The sequence below is a fragment of the Chenopodium quinoa genome, unplaced genomic scaffold (genome assembly GCF_001683475.1).
Source record: "Chenopodium quinoa cultivar QQ74 unplaced genomic scaffold, ASM168347v1, whole genome shotgun sequence".
Lineage (NCBI taxonomy): Eukaryota > Viridiplantae > Streptophyta > Magnoliopsida > Caryophyllales > Amaranthaceae > Chenopodium > Chenopodium quinoa.
In genome coordinates, this window is record NW_018743122.1 from 3,232,505 (window position 1) to 3,249,210 (window position 16,706).

General features: G+C 37.6%; 1 protein-coding gene across 1 annotated transcript; it reads right to left on the minus strand.

Annotated features, from left to right (window-relative positions):
- Nucleotides 1–315: 315 nt before the first annotated feature.
- LOC110731988 (zinc finger CCCH domain-containing protein 40-like) lies at nt 316–11,792 on the minus strand. The gene is made up of 5 exons (XM_021911904.1): nt 11,619–11,792; nt 11,164–11,301; nt 9,440–9,709; nt 1,897–2,120; nt 316–1,312 (listed from the first exon to the last, which is right to left on the minus strand). The coding sequence occupies exons 2-5, from the start codon at nt 11,266–11,268 to the stop codon at nt 484–486; spliced, it is 1,428 nt and encodes a 475-aa protein (XP_021767596.1). The 5' UTR covers nt 11,269–11,301; nt 11,619–11,792; the 3' UTR covers nt 316–483.
- Between the last annotated feature and the right edge of the window lie 4,914 nt (nt 11,793–16,706).

A 16,706-nucleotide genomic window follows, 5' to 3' on the forward strand; every position in this document is an offset into this window, starting at 1 on the left:
AAAAATAAAATAAAAAAAAGTTTAAAAAAACCGTATCTTCACATGGGATTAATAATAGATGGTGACTCACCATATCGGAAATCCTGGATCTGCCACTGCTCAGACCTTAGACGACTACTTAAACAAGTTTTTTCGAACTCCCTTATCAACTGCTATAATCGATAACTCCCCGAATACCAATTTACATAATTGGCCTATTCAAATATACATAATAACTAAGTAGTTGAGCTTCTATAGTTGAAATATTGATGTTAAGTAGAATTGAAAAATAAAAAAATAAAAATAAAAATAAAAAGAAAGAAAGAAAGAAAACCATGATTCCAAAGCTCACGATACTATGGATATTGAATTAAATCTTCATGATAAGAATTGAGACTTAAAAAGGGATTTATATTCAAAATACATTGCCGAAAATGAGAGGCTCCAAGAAGTATCTCGATTATACATAAAGTACATCTTAATTATGAAAGGCCCCTGATGATACTATTGTTGCTGTTGTTGCTGCTGCTGAGATGGTGGAGGTTGGGGAGCCACTGCAGGTTGGTGGTATTGAGCAGGAAGATACTGCTGGTAATGTGGGGGTGGGGGTGGTGGCGGTGGCATATAACCACCATATGGTTGGTAATATGGCTGTTGAAAGTGACCTGGAGGAGGTGGCATCCCCTGATAGCCATATGGTTGGTGGTTTTGAGGATGCTTCTCAGATGCGGGCCCAGCTTTGTTTTCCCCCGATCCTGAAGGTCCATTTGAGGATCCAGACCCATCTTGTGATGAAACAAGGGCACCCATTCGCTGGGGATCCATTGACGGATATAAGGTCCTCTCCAGCTGAGGTGGGGCTGGAATGTTAAAGTAAGGCATTGGGTGGATCTGATCCTGACTTGTGCCAGGAGGTTGAAGGTGACTATGTTGTTGAGATATAAGAGATCTAGGAAGCATCCCACTTTGTGCCACTGCAGCCTGTTGTTTTGCCTGTTCAGCACCATCAATCTCGGGCTTGGGTTGTTGAGGTCTACCCCACATCAGCTTCAGCCTCAGACCCTTTATGACAAGTTTGTTGGAGAGCTCTTCTGCAGCCTTCTCCGCAGCTTCTCGGGTGGTGTAAGTTACAAACGCACAAGCTCGCTGAAGAACCATCCGAATAGAATCAATTTCACCATGTGCATAGAAGTTATCCCTCAGGTCTTGCTCAGTAACCCTGGCATCAAGTCCACCAACATACAGAGTCTTGATGCTCTCATCATCTGGAGGCTCAAGTGTCTGCATTTCACCAGCCTTGTTGAGAAGCTTCATTGCAACTGGATCATTCACTCTGTTAACAAGCACATGAGAAGCATGATCAGTCAAAACTATTAAAAATTTTGAACAAAATCGGCAGCAGGCCTACATTACAGAGTGTAACTAGCAATTTATAAATATTGTTTCCCTCCCTCCCCCAGTTACAAAATAAAAGCACACCTCGAGGTGAAATCCAAATGTTATGATTGATAACTATGTGTCTATGTCCACTGGGACACAATATAACAGCAGTTAATCAAATGCGTAACACCAAGATAAAAGCACTCAAAAAAACATGACCTCTCTCACTGTGACAAGGGCAATTGGAAAGAATCATGTTTCAGGGGCTTTTCCCCTGAATAGATTACATCAATGACTATTCCATGATCATACCATGTGTTTCAAATTTTGTGAGATACTGATACAATAGAAATCATCATATAACAATATTGACCAGACAAACACTGTCAAAAGAACAATCCCTGCCTTTAAATGTGTGCCACGAGTACCCATAAGAATTAGAAATTCAACAACCTGAGGCTTAACAGACACACATTCATATTTAACAGGAGAAAGCAAAAGGCAGACTTATTTTCTTGGAGGGGGTGGCATACTTACCCATAGTAACGATCTTTAATGTTTTGCTGTGACAGCTCCCCTGTGACAGGCATCTCATGCCGGTAAGGACACTCAGCACCTCTCGTACATTCGCCTCTAATATAGAAACTGCAAACATGTGCTCTGTTTCTTTTATAATATGGTGTTGTTCTCTGAAGCTTCAAAATTGTATCATTAGGCCGCACCTTTCCGTAAGAGGATTCATAATCCAAACCAGCTCTTGCCTATAAAGCATAAAGAGAAAGCACAATCATCAAAATCCCATTGCATAAGCCTCAATTCCTGACTATATTGTTAGATACCAAAGACCACACAGACATCCCCCATTCACTAGTGTGTTTTCTTTTCACGGGGGAAAGTTGTCAATTAATGTAAATTTTCAAAAATTTAATACATATTGAGCCGCAAAGAGAAGGTGCCGTTCAATCAAAGTTACTCCTTTATCACGGTGTTTAGATACTAAGTTGATATGACATGAAAATTACTCGACAAGGAGAACAATTGACATTAGAGAACAAGAATGACTAGTCTCAACAGAATCCTAAATACAGGCATCTAGTTACTCTAGATTTTGCTGAACTAAAATATTTTTACTGAATTGAAATTATTTTTAACTATTTTCTATTATATTTCTTCTTTAAAGTAAGAAGATTTTTACTAACTAAAATCATTTTTACTGAACTGACCATATTTGTAGTGTTACTAACATCATTTTCACTGAACTAAATTTATTTTGGGTAATGGTATATACATCCCTAAGCATTAAATACACTTTTGAAAATTGTACAAATTTAGGAATTAATGATAACACGCGTAGATTAGTGTTTAAAAAAAATAAGCATAATTATACTGATGTGCACATGTGTTTGTCATGAATTCCTAAATTTGTACAATTTTCAAGAGTGTATTTGATGCTTATGTGCAGCCCTACTACAGCATTACCCTATTATTTTAACTGAATTAATTTTTTTCAAAGTGTAGTGAACAAGGTTTAATAGAACAATACAGGTTAGAAGATGAAAATGCAGAGATATCCAAAAAAGATAGGTAAAAAATCAGAACCTATCCTAAACAAAAGCAACTTAATTAGAAATAGCATAAATTAGAAGTGCATGGAGATTTTAAAACCAGTACATTCCTGGTTAATACTGGAGGGGCACAAATAAACTCAAATATAATAATGGTCCACAACACTGTATCAAAAATACTTGCACCCGATTTCATGTTTGTAATTGTGTTAGCCATAATTTTTACCTTTAACGATCCAACTAAAGGTAGTGCCAAGCTACCAGCAGGAACTATCTCTTTTTTTTTCTTAACTTTAAAAAGTGGCACTTTGAGGTGCTGAGGGATACCTTGGACCCAAAGGAGCAAAGAAAAAGCACATTTTACTTTCTTTTTTATCCATCTTACAAGCATTTGGGTAGTGGTAATTAAATTATAAGAGTATTAGTAGGAAAGGGAAGTCTTTAGGAAAAGCATCCAGAGATTTTGAGAGTAAACACTTGGGAGAGTTGTAGCCTAAAGCTACTGTGAGATTCATAACCTCAAGTTATGCTTATCCTTGTAAACCAACCTTTGATTAATCAAAAATATTCAAGCATTCAGCAGTAATTACAATTCATTGTCGTAAAATACAAATAGCTCAAATTAGTACATAACAACTTGGTACCAGAGCACGTTCGATTCATGGAAGGAAATACCGAGCAGCGGCTTAGTGCCGTAGAAGAAATACTCACCGGCCTGAAAACTCAACTTACGACCATCGAAGAAAAATTGCAGCCTCAAGGAGACAACCTCACACGGGTGGTGGCGGCAACAGTGAAAGCAGCAATGGAGGAGGAACGGAAAAAAATAGAGGAGGAACGGAAGAAAATGGAAGATGCCATGGAAGCCACGCACTCCAAACTGGAAATCAAATCCGCCTAGACCAATTTCGCGACGACCTGAACACCCAAGTGGCGATAGATCGTGCTAAGCTCGCGAAAATATACGACGAATTGAAGACCACAAAGCAGAGCCAACCACAGACACAGCAACCGGTCATTCAACCGGTGCATCACCTCGAAGGAAGTAGCAATCCGCAGCAGGAGGGAGAGCGGATAGCAACACCAGTAGGGGGGAATTCTGATCAAGAATGGCAACCATTGGAGCCTGGTGGGTGGCGCGGTGGTGGAGGAAGAGCAGGTGACGGTGGCAGCGGCGGCGGAGGAGGCCACTGGAAACACCGCAAATTGGAAATGCCAATATTCGAGGGTACTGACCCCGATAATTGGACGGCACGAGCGGAAGTGTATTTTGAATTTTACCGACTGACGGAACGCGAGAAGATGGAAGCCTCGGTGGTGGCGATGGACGGGGCGGCTTTGAAATGGTTCCAATGGGAACAGAAGCGTCGTCCGCTCTATGGGTGGCGGGACCTCAAACAACGGGTCTTGAACGAATTTCGCCCTTCACATGCCGGAACGCTCATGAACAGTGGCTCGCCGTGACACAAGAGGGGACCGGAACGGTGGCCGACTACCGGAGGAGATTCATTGAATTGGCGGCGCCATTAGAGGACATACCGAAAAGCATAATGTTAGGGCAATTCATTAATGGGCTGAGTAAAGAGGTAAAGACGGAGTAAAGAGGTAAAGACGGAGTTAAGGCTGCTCAACCCGCCGAACTTGGAGAGAGCCATGGAAATGGCAGGGCGAATTGAGGAGAAGAACAGAGTTCAACAGGGGAAGAAGCTAGTTGGGGCGTGGAAAAGTGGATTCAGCAATGGGCCTTCAGACTCTAATTCCGCCCAAGGTAGTCAATCCGTGAACAGAGGGGGCTTAGTAGCATCGTATGGATTGCCTAACAACTCACAACTCTGGGCCGTCTAAGGGCTGGCCAAAGCACCGGAGTCTCAAGGGTCAATTAATATGGGCCGACCCAACCCAAGTCAAAGTCAGAACACCACTGGTGGTAATACTAGGCGTCTCACAGAGTTCGAATTGGCGGAGCGATGAGCGAAGGGTTGTGTTTTCGGTGTGATGAAAGGTGGGGAGTAGGTCATCGATGCAAAAGAAAGGAGCTTAGTGTTTTATTGGTGGCGGACGACGCGGTAGAAGTAGAAGAGGATGATGGGCCGGAGTTAGTGGACGACCCTTCTTCCAGTCTCGAAGGTGTTTCTCTATGTGCGGTAATTGGGCTACATAGTCCAAAAACTATGAAGTTGAGAGGAAGGATTAAAGGGCATGACGTGGTGGTTATGATCGATCCGGGGGCCACCCACAATTTCTTGTCTCTCTCGGTGGTGGAAGGGCCAGCTATGCCCATCGCCCAAGGTGGGGAATTTGTGGTGTCCTTAGGAAACGGAGATACCGTTCGTGGAAAAGGTGTTTGCAAGGGGGTTAAGGTGGAGTTGCAAGGAGGCGTCACCATCACGGAAGATTTCTTTCCACTTACATTAGGGAGTGCCGAGGTGATTTTAGGGGTTCAATGGCTTGAGAAGTTGGGTACGGTGGTCACTAATTGGCGGACTCACATCATGAAGTTCAACATTGGCGGAGTTCCGGTGACCCTCACCGGGGACCCCACGTTAGAAAAGACTCAAGTTTCCTTAAAGGCTATGGTGAAAGTGCTCAAAAAGGAGAAACAAGGAGTGTGGATCGAACTCAACCAAACTGAAACTCAAGGTTTGGGCCCAACTGACACCAGCAACTCAGCACATTGGGCCGATTTCAAAGGGTCTTCAATATGCCCAATGGGCTGCCACCAAAAAGAGGCCATGAGCACTCAATTGTCCTTAAAGATGGGGCTAACCCAATCAGTGTGAGGCCATATAGGTACCCACAAATTCAAAAAGATGAAATTAAAAGGCTTATTCAAGAAATGCTAGAGTCCGGGATCATCAAGCCCTCATCAAGCCTTTTTTCGAGTCCGGTTCTACTTGTCAAGAAGAAAGACGGTTCATGGCGCTTTTGTGTAGACTATCGGGCTCTTAACAAGGAAACCGTTTGGATAAATATCCGATACCGGTTATTGATGAGTTATTAGACGAGTTACATGGGGCGACGGTTTTCTCTAAACTCGATTTGAAATCCGGATACCATGAAATCCGGGTTCGCCCAAGTGATACACACAAGACGACGTTCCGAACTCACGAAGGTCATTATGAATTTCTAGTGATGTCGTTCGGCCTCATCAACGCCCCAGCTACTTTTCAATCACTCATGAACGACGTTTTCCGACCCTATTTAAGGAAATTCGCCTTGGTATTTTTTGACGATGTATTAGTGTATAACAAGACAATCAAAGATCACAAGTGTCACTTGGAGAGGGTGTTACAAAAATTGGAGGAACATCAATTATACGCTAATATAAAAAAATGTGAGTTTGGAAAGGGTGAAATAGCGTATTTGGGCCACGTCATTTCTCGTCAAGGGGTTTCCATGGACGAAGACAAAATTCGTTCCATTGTCGAGTAGAGCGTTCCACGGAATCTCAAAGAGCTTCGTGGTTTCTTAGGGCTGACAGGGTATTACCGAAAATTTGTCCGGCACTATGCTTAGATTGCGGGCCCGCTCACGGCCCAACTCAAAAAAGACAGTTACGGGTGGTCAGACGCAGCTACGGCCGCCTTCCAGCAGCTAAAATCCGCCATGACCTTAGCACCGGTATTAGCCATACCTGACTTCCACGCGGGATTTGTGGTGGAGACCGACGCTTCAAGGTTCGGTTTGGGAGCAGTAATGATGCAAAGGGATCGCCCGATTGTAGATTACAGTAAATTATTGGGGGTTCGCGCTAGGGGAAAGTCCATTTACGAGAAAGAGTTGATGGCTATTTCTCTGGCGGTGGCGAAGTGGCGCCACTACCTTCTCGGGCGGCCGTTCGTCAACAGAGCCTTAAGTTTTTGACAGGCAGCGAGAGGTTAGTGGGGAATATCAAAGGTGGCTGCGGAAGCTAGTAGGATTTGACTTTGTCATTCAATACAAGCCGGGCACTGCGAACCGAGTGGCCAATGCTCTTTCTCGCAGAGATGAAGCGTTGGTAGTGAAGCCAGGGGTGAAGAAGGTGGTACAGGAAGAGATAGGGGGGGCAGATTGAATTTGGGGCTTTAGTCCATTCTCAATACGTGGACTGGGCCGAGTTAGAGAGGGAATTGGAGGCTGACAAGGGATTGGGCCAGATTGCAAAGGGTCTTAGAGAAGGGAAGGAAGGGCCCAAGGGATTCCATCTTGAGGGCAATCGTCTGTTTTATAAGAATAGGGTTGTTCTATCTAACACATCCAAGTTTATTTCTTCCCTTTTGCAGGAATATCACAACTCACCCGTAGGAGGTCACGATGGAGAAATCAAAACCTATCTCCGGCTTATTGCCGATTGGTTTTGGTCTGGAATGCGCAAGGACGTTGGTAATTAGGTCAGAGAATGTGAGATTTGTCAACGAAGCAAAACAACACCGAAAGGTCCTTTTGGGTTATTACAACCGCTGCCCGTTCCTAAAGCGGTGTGGGAAGACCTTTCCATGGATTTCGTGGAAGGACTTTCGTTGTCTCGAGGAGTGGACACGGTGCTGGTAGTGGTGGACCGACTATCCAAGTATAGTCACTTTATCGGGCTCAAACACCCTTTTAATGCCCTTAAAGTGGCAAATATATTTGTGAAAGAAGTGGTGCGACTCCATGGTTTTCCGGCATCCATCATATCCGATCGTGATCGAGTGTTCATGAGTACTTTTTGGAGAGAGCTTTTCTGCCTCCAAGGAACGCACCTCAAAAGGAGTACTTCGTACCATCCCCAAACGGATTGACAATCGGAGATAGTCAATAAGTGCCTTGAAACTTACCTTCGTTGTTTCATCTCCACCCAACCACGGGATTGGGCTCGTTGGCTACCATGGGCGGAGTATTCGTACAATACATCACCCCACACTACCACCAAGATGACGCCCTTTAAGATTGTGTACGGCAGAGATCCTCCAAAATTGTGGAGAGTACGGGCAGGACAGACTATGGTCAGCAACTTGGAGGAAAGTCTCAAGGAAAGGGATGGCATATTGGATGAACTGCGAATGAATATAAACCGCGCCCAACAAGTGATGAAAGGCAATGATGATAAACATCGGAGGGAAGAAAATTTTGAGATTAGCGAAAAGGTTTTCCTCCAGCTCCAACCGTACCGTCAGAAATCGCTCGCCAAAAGGTCGTTCGAAAAATTGGTTGCTCGATTCTATGGTCCTTTTGAAGTGTTGTCGTGTTGGGAGAGTAGCTTACAAACTCCGACTTCCGTCGGATTGCAAACTTCATCCTGTCTTCCATGTCTCTCAACTTAAAAGAGCTATGGGCAACATCCAGCATCACCCTACAATTCCCACACAATTGTCCTCTGATTTAGAGTCAATGGTCGAACCTCATGAGCTCCGGGATGTACGACTTAGCAAAAAGGGGTCCTCGATCATTCTTGAAGTCCTACTCACTTGGAAGGGATTACCAGATTTTGAAGCTACATGGGAGGAGTACGAAGCGGTCAATTTGCGATTTCCCTCCTTCCACCTTGAGGACAAGGTGAAGCTCAAAGGGGGGAGTGATGTTATGGATTGGTTCAATGGGGTCAACACCACTGGTCAACCACCACTTTTGGTATACTCGAGACGCGCAAAAGGGAGTCAACAAGAGTCAAGAGAAGCAAAGGAAGCAAGAAACAATTAACATGAGACAAAAGCAATTAAGAGGAATAAAGGAAGGAAAACAGTCAGCTCTAACTTTGTTCATTGTTGGTTTGTCTATTTTAGTTAATTAAGTTCACATGTATTCTGTAGGCTTTGAGTATTAGTAGGAAAGGGAAGTCTTTAGGAAAAGCATCCAGAGATTTTGAGAGTAAACACTTGGGAGAGTTGTAGCCTAAAGCTACTGTGAGATTCATAACCTCAAGTTATGCTTATCCTTGTAAACCAACCTTTGATTAATCAAAAATACTCAAGCATTCAGCAGTAATTACAATTCATTGTCGTAAAATACAAATAGCTCAAATTAGTACATAACATATTTTATTTAAGGCTTCAAGTTTACTAACATTATCTTTCATCCTAAATCACAATGGTTGTTTTCTTTTCTTGGCAAAAGAGAGGGGCAAGCCCCAAACACTTATCCTAAATCATAATGTGCATTCCAATTGACAAGGTTATAGCAGAGCAAAGAAAGATACTTAGAAGTAAGAAGGCTGACGAGTGATGATCTACACCAAACCAGAATGTGTATAATATTTAGTTTCCACAAAACATGGATTTTTAAGGCAATATTCTAAAACCCCAAGTCAAGTAGTAAAAGTGTACCATGGTGATATAAAAGCAATCTAGGCACCATGCATACATGAACCTAATGACCACACTAAAAATAATTTGGCATGTAAAACTGAGTAGTTTAGCATTTAACAGCAAGGAAGGAAAGCAATAAAATAAATATAAAGCACATATAATGTATTGGTCTTTAATGAGATCTTAGGCAGAGATCCTTGCCATATTCAAACCCAAAATTATTCAGCAATTATGAAATTAAGACACACATACCTTGCGATCATGTTCCTCTGCAAAATACTCCCTATTGACATCACTCTTGGGAATAGCATCACTGGTGCTGATGCTAAGAGCAGTGTCTCGAACCTGGACTGGTAAACCATACTCAAGATCCAAGAGGCATACTTGACATACATTTTTCAATTTACTGCAAGTCTGGCAAATCTCTGATTTCTTGTATCTTGCATCTCGACCTGGTCTCCAGCGGAAAACTGTAAATGGCCTTGTACAGATCTTACATTCCTTGTCATATTCTGCTCTAGTCTGCAAGATGAAGACCAATCCAAATTGTAAATTTCTCCACATAAGTCAAGAAAAAAAATTTAAAAATTGCTAATATCCACAGCAAGAGTAGCCTAATAGAGATAAAGAGCACTACAGTCTATGATGTTTCACGGCCATAAAAGTCCACAATAGAGATTGCACTTCACAAGGAGGATTTAGAAAGCATGCCTAGACTCAATCAACCGTTTCTAGGATTGCTGCTAGGGTTAAACTGATTATTAAGAAGCTTCCATAGTAAATTACCAAATATACCCTTCACCACAACTATGGTTAACAAATTATTAAAAAATGAAGAGAGGAAAAAAATTCAAAGTAACAAACAAGAAACCTAGTAAAACAATCAGATAAAGTAACTTAAACTTAATGTAATGAACAGAAAATACTCATATTGCCCCATATACTAAAAATAGATGTCCCAATGAGTTAGCCCCATTCCCAAAACCCAATTAAGTATATTTTCTCAGCAACAAGTCATGTGCTACTAGGAAAACTCCACATGCTTTCGAAAGAACCAACTCGTAAAAAAAGTGAACTAAAGGGTATGGGCGATCTTAGTGGGATGGAGGGAGTACGAAACAACTAAACACAATGTGTTATCTAAGAGATATGAAATATGGCTATGGTAAATTCATTGCAAAAGAAAAATCAACCTAAAGGACCAAGTGAAGGAAGACAAAGAAGCAAAATCAGAAATGGTCTTTACTTCCTAAAAAAGAGCATTCTAACAAATAGAAGGCTACAATGAATACAATAAACTATAATTCTACTCAGCATAAGCCTAATGGTAAGTTCAAGATATTTCCGGACAAAACCCATTCACAAGTAGAAATAAGCATGCTAAAACTTCCTCAATGAAAGGTTTAAAAAGTTCCCATCAATCCCAAACCCAATATCCAAACCAACGAAAAAACCAACAGGAATAAGTGTAAGCTTTCAGGGGTCTTCTTAAAGTTTTGCAGCAATCACCTTACAAACTTGGAAATTGTAAGTCCCTCCACCTCAATAATACTCCCAAAACTCCCATTCTTTGTAAGTCACAACGACATCCTTTTTGGAGAGTTACAGCATTACTTAATTTGGCTAATGATTTTATCTTTCTCCTTATCAGTCATCACACGAGTCCCTCTTTATATCCCAACTTTTCTTCTCTCCTCATAAATGAATTGAGTAGTTATCCTCGTTATTTAAATAAGTTTCAGCAAAGATTAAAGTTCAACCAAAATAAATTAAGAATTGTGTTCAGCAAAAATGAATTGAGTTGAGTTCAGAAAATATCACTTGAATTTAGCACAGATAAAATTGACGTTATATCTCCAATTTTACACTATAACAAGGCCTATTCAATTCTACTTTATAAAAAAAATGGTACAAACTTAACTTTAATCAAGCATAAAAAGTAATAATTCGTGTAAATATAGAAAAGCAAGCTTTACCATGCGAACATAAGGATTGTCACCGAGGCAAGATTCACAGATAATAGGGAAGTCGGAGCGTTCCCAGCCATCAGCCTCGAGATCTCGGAGTAGCCGATGCGCCATTTTCTCTCTTCTTGTTAATCAACTTCTCAAAAGCTATGAAATTAAGAAAATTATCAGCAAAAACAATTCAGGCCCGTCCCTGAGGCAGGGCAGGAGGGGCAGCCACCCTAGGCCCAGGGTAAAGAGATTTGATTTCATATTGAATTATCTCGAAAAATACATAATTTTAGGGATATTTGATTCAATAATCAAATTACGCTCATAAACTTCTTATCTTTTGGATTTGATGTTTCATAATCTAAGAATTTACAAACCCTAAACTTAAAGCACTGATAATTAAATTAGATTAGATCAAATATAAACCCTAGATTGTGAAATTGATATGATGATGACAACAACAAACAACTTACCTTAGAAGCTGCTTCAATGGGGGATACAAGGATAAGATTCAACGGAGAACGCTTCAATGGAGAACGTTGAGTACGCTTCAATGGAGAACGTTTAGTGCGCTTCAACGAATAACTGAGAATCTGAGAGGGGTAGGAAATAGGAACGGAGGTCTTTAAGAGCCATGACCCGCCATAGTTATAATATAGGTTAGATCCGTCTGATAAATGCGGGTCTTTATATCATCAATAATCAATAATCATCATCTAATCTAATTTAATTATATAATAACTAATACTTCGTATATAAAGATAAACTTTTAGCTAGGTTACGAGGCAGTGACACACACGTCACGTTAGATAGATTTAAATAGATTTCTAATTCTTAAGATAAAAAAAATAATAATAAAAATAAAAAAATTATTTGGAATTTTATTTGGATAGAATTTTAGGATAAAATTATTAGTTTAGCGTTTTATTTTCGATAAAAATTCCAATAAATCAATGTACAAATTGAATTATAATTTTATTCAACAAAATTAACAAAATTATTGGATTATAATTTTCTAAAATTATCATAATTTTTTTTTATATCATAATATTTATTTGAGTGAAGGAAGTAGTTTAAAGCGTAAAACGTCTATTTATCCATTTATAATATATACTAATCGGTTAAAATAATATACTTCACAATCCAATAGAATTTTATTACTATACAGACCCGTTAATTATGGTCGGGTCATGAGTCATCTAGGATTGGGTCACTTAGTTTCAGGTTATGAGTCAAGAAATGTTTAACCCTTGCCTGAAGTTTTGGGTTTGGGTCAATCCAACGGGATTTGAACATTCATTTTATTTTATTATTTTTTGCTAATTTTTTTATTTTTTTAAATATTAAATTAAATCAAACATTTCCACTAACATTATTATTAGTCATTACATGTCTACTACATAGCAAATCGTCACAAAAATACATCAATTTCTAATTAATTTTGTATCACTGATATATTTTAAAATTTGACATATAAATTAAAAATTTATCTTAAAATTCAATAAGCAACCCGGGCATTGCACGGGGCACAAAACTAGTATATATATATATATATATATATATATATATATATATATATATATATATATATATATATATAAAGGGGAGTTTTTTCCTGAGATTTTAGAGAGCCACGAAGGATTTAATTTTTTCAGCGCCATGTAGGATAATAAATTTTAGTGATAGCCAATCAAATACGAGATTATTACTTTCTTTTAGAATTAAATAATTCAAATGCCATCTAAGTAAAATAGGCGAATGAGATTTTTTTAGCTTAAATTGATTAAATATCAAATATTATCTTTTGATAGAAGGAATTTTATTTAAATATGTAACAAATTTTAGCACATACATAAAAAAAAAATTGTAAAACTTCAAACAAACCGTGCATCGCACGGGCTTCCTCTAGTAAATATAAAAAGTTGACTTAAATAATTTTAACCCTTGTGCGTCCTTCAATAAATTTTTTTTTTATTTCCTTTTAGAAAATATTTTAAAAAAAAAAAAAAAAAAAAAAAAAAAAAAAAAAAAAAAAACCATTAGAAAATCTTTTATATGTATGTTTTACAAAAAATGTTAAGTTAAATATAAATAAGGACCTGAATTGTAATAAATTAATTATTGTCTAAATCGTTAACTGTAGAAAGAATAAAAAACAATCACATCTCTTGGAAAATATCATATAGATTATCAACATAAGATATTTAATTAAATCCTTTAGAAAATCCTTTAGAAAATCTGTTATAAATAATGACTTTAATTGTAATAAATTAATTATTGTCTAAATATTTAATTATAAAAGAATAATAAACAATCACATCTTTAGAAAAATATCATATATATTATCAGCATAAGATTTTTATTAATTATTTTTTCCAAGAAAATTACCTTGATGAGCGATGTCTACGTAGAAAAAATCAATGACTAACTATCTATAGCTATGACACTTGTCATCCATTTGTTAAAAAAAATTCCTCCAAAGCTTTTTCTTTTCTTTTTTTTTTTTTTTGGGTGACAAGTTATTTTGTTTTTCCTAGAGAATATTTAATATGGAGTATTATACTGTAAGTAATCCCTTCCTATAAAGTAAGTATATTTTATTTATACACATTGCACAAATATATTACTTTTTTATTTAATACAAGTATTATATACCATATAATAATATTTTTCTATATATAACTTTGTGATGTATGTAATTCATAATTATTTTTATTTGTTGTGTATGTAATACTCCTTAAGTTTTAGTGTATTTATTTAGTATGATATAATTTTCTTTTTATTTTGTAATTACAAAACTTTCATTTTATTTTGCAATCACATTTAAATTTTTTAATTAGACACAATATTAAACTAATGATAATGGTATAAATTATCGTGCATAGCACGGGATCTAACCTAGTTATCGACTAATGATGAGACAGGTGGACTTTAAAGGTTTTAAGTAAACATGTTTTAAATATTTTTAAATATTTCCATAAACTAAAGCTTGTATCAATTCTTTGTAAGTTTTTTAGATTTTTTTTATAAAAATAAAAAATAAAAAAAATAAACCAAGCTAAAAACTAATTTTAAATATTATATCTCTCTCCTCTCACGGTCCTCACCCAAATCCACTTTTTTATTATATATTTCCTCTCACAGTCATTACTTTTCAATAAATTTTTTTTTGGGTGTTTAGAGAGCCACATGGGCGTGGGTGAGAATCGATCCCAGGACTTAACCTCATTATCTTTCTTTTACAATTTTTTAATACTCCAACTACATACCCCACTCACCTCTTATTTTATTTAAGTCAATTAGATTGCCTAAAACTATGTGACGATCAAACTGTAACACTTATTAAAACACGGAGAGAGTAATTAAACTGAATTTACAACAAACGAAAGGACTGTAAAGTAGCGTAAGTTACTATTGCCATAAGAAGCCCTTACAATACTAATTAAGATCATTAACGATATTTACCTTTAAGCTATTACAACGAGTGAGGACAAAGCATATAAGGTTTACCAATATACATTTAAACATGTGATGGGATTATTGATAGAACGAGGGAAGTTGGTGATGATGTTTCGTGTTGTGCAAGGTATTTCTAACATACAATTAAAAGTCTATGAATGTTGCTGAAATGACAGAGACAACCAAAATCGGTATGCCTTACCCTAAGGGACCCCAATTATTCAAATGGATAAAATCCTCTTGAGATCTATGCTGCATACATGTCAATCACATTTCTTTGCGATCTGACAAAACCATATCTTATACTTCCTCCGTCCCATAATATAGTTCCTATTATTTTTTTCACAGTATTTAAGAAATGGGAGAAGAAGTGGAAAAAGCTAGACAAAAAAATTACAAGGCAAGTAGATAGTTTAAGGGGAAAAAAGTGAAAAGTACAATTATAGACAAAAGTTAGAGAGATAAAATGAAGAAAAAAAAAACAATTCAAGTGGATAAATTAAGGATAAATTAGGAAGTTCAATGAATAAAGTAAAAAAATAAGGGTATAATGGTCTTTATATACTATTCAAAATAGAAAAAGGAACAACATTTTGGGTCTTTAAAATAGGAAAACAAAAAATATATTGTTGGACGCTGGGAGTATATATTCTCATACAAGGTCATGATGTTGTTATGACTTTTACTGTTATCACATACAAATGGGTTTAACAACACCTACTACCATCCTCCTTCAACAAGGGTTTATGTAAGTCTGAAATTGAAATCTTGCTATGTCTCCCAACAAACTTAAGTAGCACCGCTTCCATTAAAGGAACACATTTTTATTAAAAATAAAGAGATTAAAAAAGGCAATTTCAAGAGTCAAAGGACTCCATTTTATCCTTCAAATAACCCTGAATTTGACTTGTCTTCGCTTTTCGATTTATTATATTGGGTACTTCCAATATCTAAGTTTTATTTTTTAGAAAAATTCACGTTAATTTATTAATCCGAACTTTAAGCTATTTACTCTCAATGATCCCAACTTACATTTATTAGGGAGCACTATGAACTTTTGGGTTGATTTTATTCCACATTAAAGAAAGGGTGATTTTTATTTTGTAAAACCATGTGTGATGCAACATAATTGGTCCAAGTTTTAAATAATAATTAAAAGAAAAACTTCTCAACCGGCCACCATCCTTCCTCCCTTTAGCCCTAACCCCCAGCCCGACCAAAATTCGATCGCCTGCCTCCCCTAACAGCCGATAATAGCCTGTCGGCCTCTCCTTACCCCTAAACCCACTCAGTGACCCACCTACACCATCGAAACCACCCCTCTCCTTTTCCCCCATCCCAAAAATAGCCCCTCCTTTCTCAGGTCGATGAAACCGCCCCTCCTCTCTTGCCTCGTTGTTGAAACGGCCGATTTTTTAGCTCCCTCAATTGGAGATTATTGCCAAGAAATAAAATTAGTTGCGTTACTCAAGGTTTTTGTGTTAGATTTTTATAGATTTTAGTTTTACAAAAAAAAATGGTAGTTGTTCTCGAAGTAGTCATTATAATGGTAGTTGTTGGTAAAATTTTCTTAAATTTTGACAAAATTACCCTATATCTAAAGTATAATACTCCCTTCGTCCCTTTTTATTGGATACGTTTTGACTTTTACACGTTGTGGTACCTGGTTTTTAGTGGACAAAGATTAGTCTATAAAGGTTCCACTTAAGTGTCTGATAAGACCTATAATTTAAACCTTAGAGTCACCACCTTATTTTTATCCGAATAAGGACGAATTTTAAAACATTCAATTTTAAGAAATAAAAATCAACTGTTAACTCCATAAAAAGAAATAAGGCACAGGGTTCGGGGTTAAGGTTAAGAGAATCGAACGTCTGGAACTCGTCTTCCCTTTCGTTCTAAGGAACGGGCTCTTACTAATGCGTTGTTAAAAATCAAGTTTTAAGACATGTTAATCATATAAAAAAATAATTAATATAAGGTAGGTTTGAGCACCAAAGTTGCACTACGTACCGATCATAGTGAGATTTTGAATTCACTCACGGATCAAAACCTTCGTAGTTCGGATAGATGCCATGTTTTAAGTAACCAATTCCATTGGG

Coding starts and splice junctions, on each gene's coding strand:
- LOC110731988 (XM_021911904.1), bottom strand. CDS start 11,268: ATGGCGCATCGGCTACTCCGAGATCTCGAGGCTGATGGCTGGGAACGC. Junction 9,710..11,163: donor ACAATCCTTATGTTCGCATG/GTAAAGCTTGCT, acceptor TTCATCTTGCAG/ACTAGAGCAGAATATGACAA. Junction 1,313..1,896: donor ATTAAAGATCGTTACTATGG/GTAAGTATGCCA, acceptor GCTTGTTAACAG/AGTGAATGATCCAGTTGCAA.